General features: G+C 48.6%; 1 protein-coding gene across 1 annotated transcript in view; it reads right to left on the bottom strand.

Annotated features, from left to right (window-relative positions):
- LOC101849439 (frizzled-5) overlaps nucleotides 1–1205 on the bottom strand; it is a 42932-nt gene that overhangs the window by 3255 nt on the left and 38472 nt on the right. Inside the window, exon 3 of the mRNA XM_013079648.2 lies at nucleotides 39–390. Within this exon, the coding sequence (XP_012935102.1) occupies nucleotides 39–390 (352 nt within the window). The remainder of the gene's footprint in view (nucleotides 1–38; nucleotides 391–1205) is intronic.

Raw genomic sequence — 1205 nt, forward strand, 5'->3', positions numbered from 1 at the left:
TTATTATTATCATTAATACTACCACAGAAATCACTCACCACAAGAGGGTCTTCGCACTGACAGACACACTTTTTCTCTTTGGGTGCCTCTGCAACATCGCCTGGGACCGGCCTCACCTCGCCCGGGTTACGCCTGGGGATGGGCAGACCGCCTATTTGACCCACGCCCCAAGTGGGCGGGGCTCTCGAGCCAGGCGACTGGACCTTGCCATCTCCTTTGGGCAACGGTTTGGACTTGGGCGTGGGCGGGGTCGGTCTGTGGTAGGACGGGTTAGGGGGCGGGGCTGTGTTGCGATCCGTGTGGTTCGCATCCATGCACAGCGAGTCTTTGGCCCCGAATTCGGGTAGGTCCTCGCAGTTCATTCGTTCAGGCCACGCGAACCCGTATTGCCTAGAGAAGTGAGAAACAGATAATATTGTTATATGAGTCATGAGGTAGTTCTGAAATAACTGAATCAAACAACGGCAGCAGCAGCATCAGAGAGCATCATCATCATCATCATCATCATCATCATCATCATCATCATCATCATCATCATCATCATCATCATCAGCAGCAGCAGCACACACACACACACACACACACACACACACACACACACACACACACACACACACACACAGGAAGCAACCAGCCCTACGCTCTTTCGAAAGAAAAAAAATCAAATCCGCGCACTATAAGAACCGCGCACTATCAGAACCGCGCACTTAAAAAAAAGCAATATCTATATACATGTATTTGGTTCCCGACTATTGAATGCAATACTACGTCTCAGAAAAAAACAATTCGGTTTGGCCACCTGTTACAAATGTCGCGTGGACTGCCAGCCTCGAGAGCCTACGACACCAAAGTACTTAGGCTATAAAGGAAGAGGAAGGCCACGCAAAAGTTGGCTTGAGGGAGCCAAGGGAAACCCTGAGAAACTACAACATCTCAACAGAAAGAACTGCAGAGTTGACCTAAAATAGAAAACTGCATCTCCCTTGGACACTCGACTGAAACAGAGGTTGGAGAGAGCAAGAGAAAGTGGATTACTAGTACAGGTACCATTACCATCCACAGATCTAACTCCCCTCTGCAGTTTCCGAGGCTAACGAGATCTGACTCGTGTAGTCTCTGAATGTAACGATTTCTCGGAAAATGTCAGAGGAACCCATAGGAGAAGTACAGAACTCTAACTTCGTATAACCCATGGTGATCGAGAA

The sequence above is a fragment of the Aplysia californica genome, unplaced genomic scaffold (assembly GCF_000002075.1).
Source record: "Aplysia californica isolate F4 #8 unplaced genomic scaffold, AplCal3.0 scaffold00058, whole genome shotgun sequence".
Taxonomy (NCBI): domain Eukaryota; kingdom Metazoa; phylum Mollusca; class Gastropoda; order Aplysiida; family Aplysiidae; genus Aplysia; species Aplysia californica.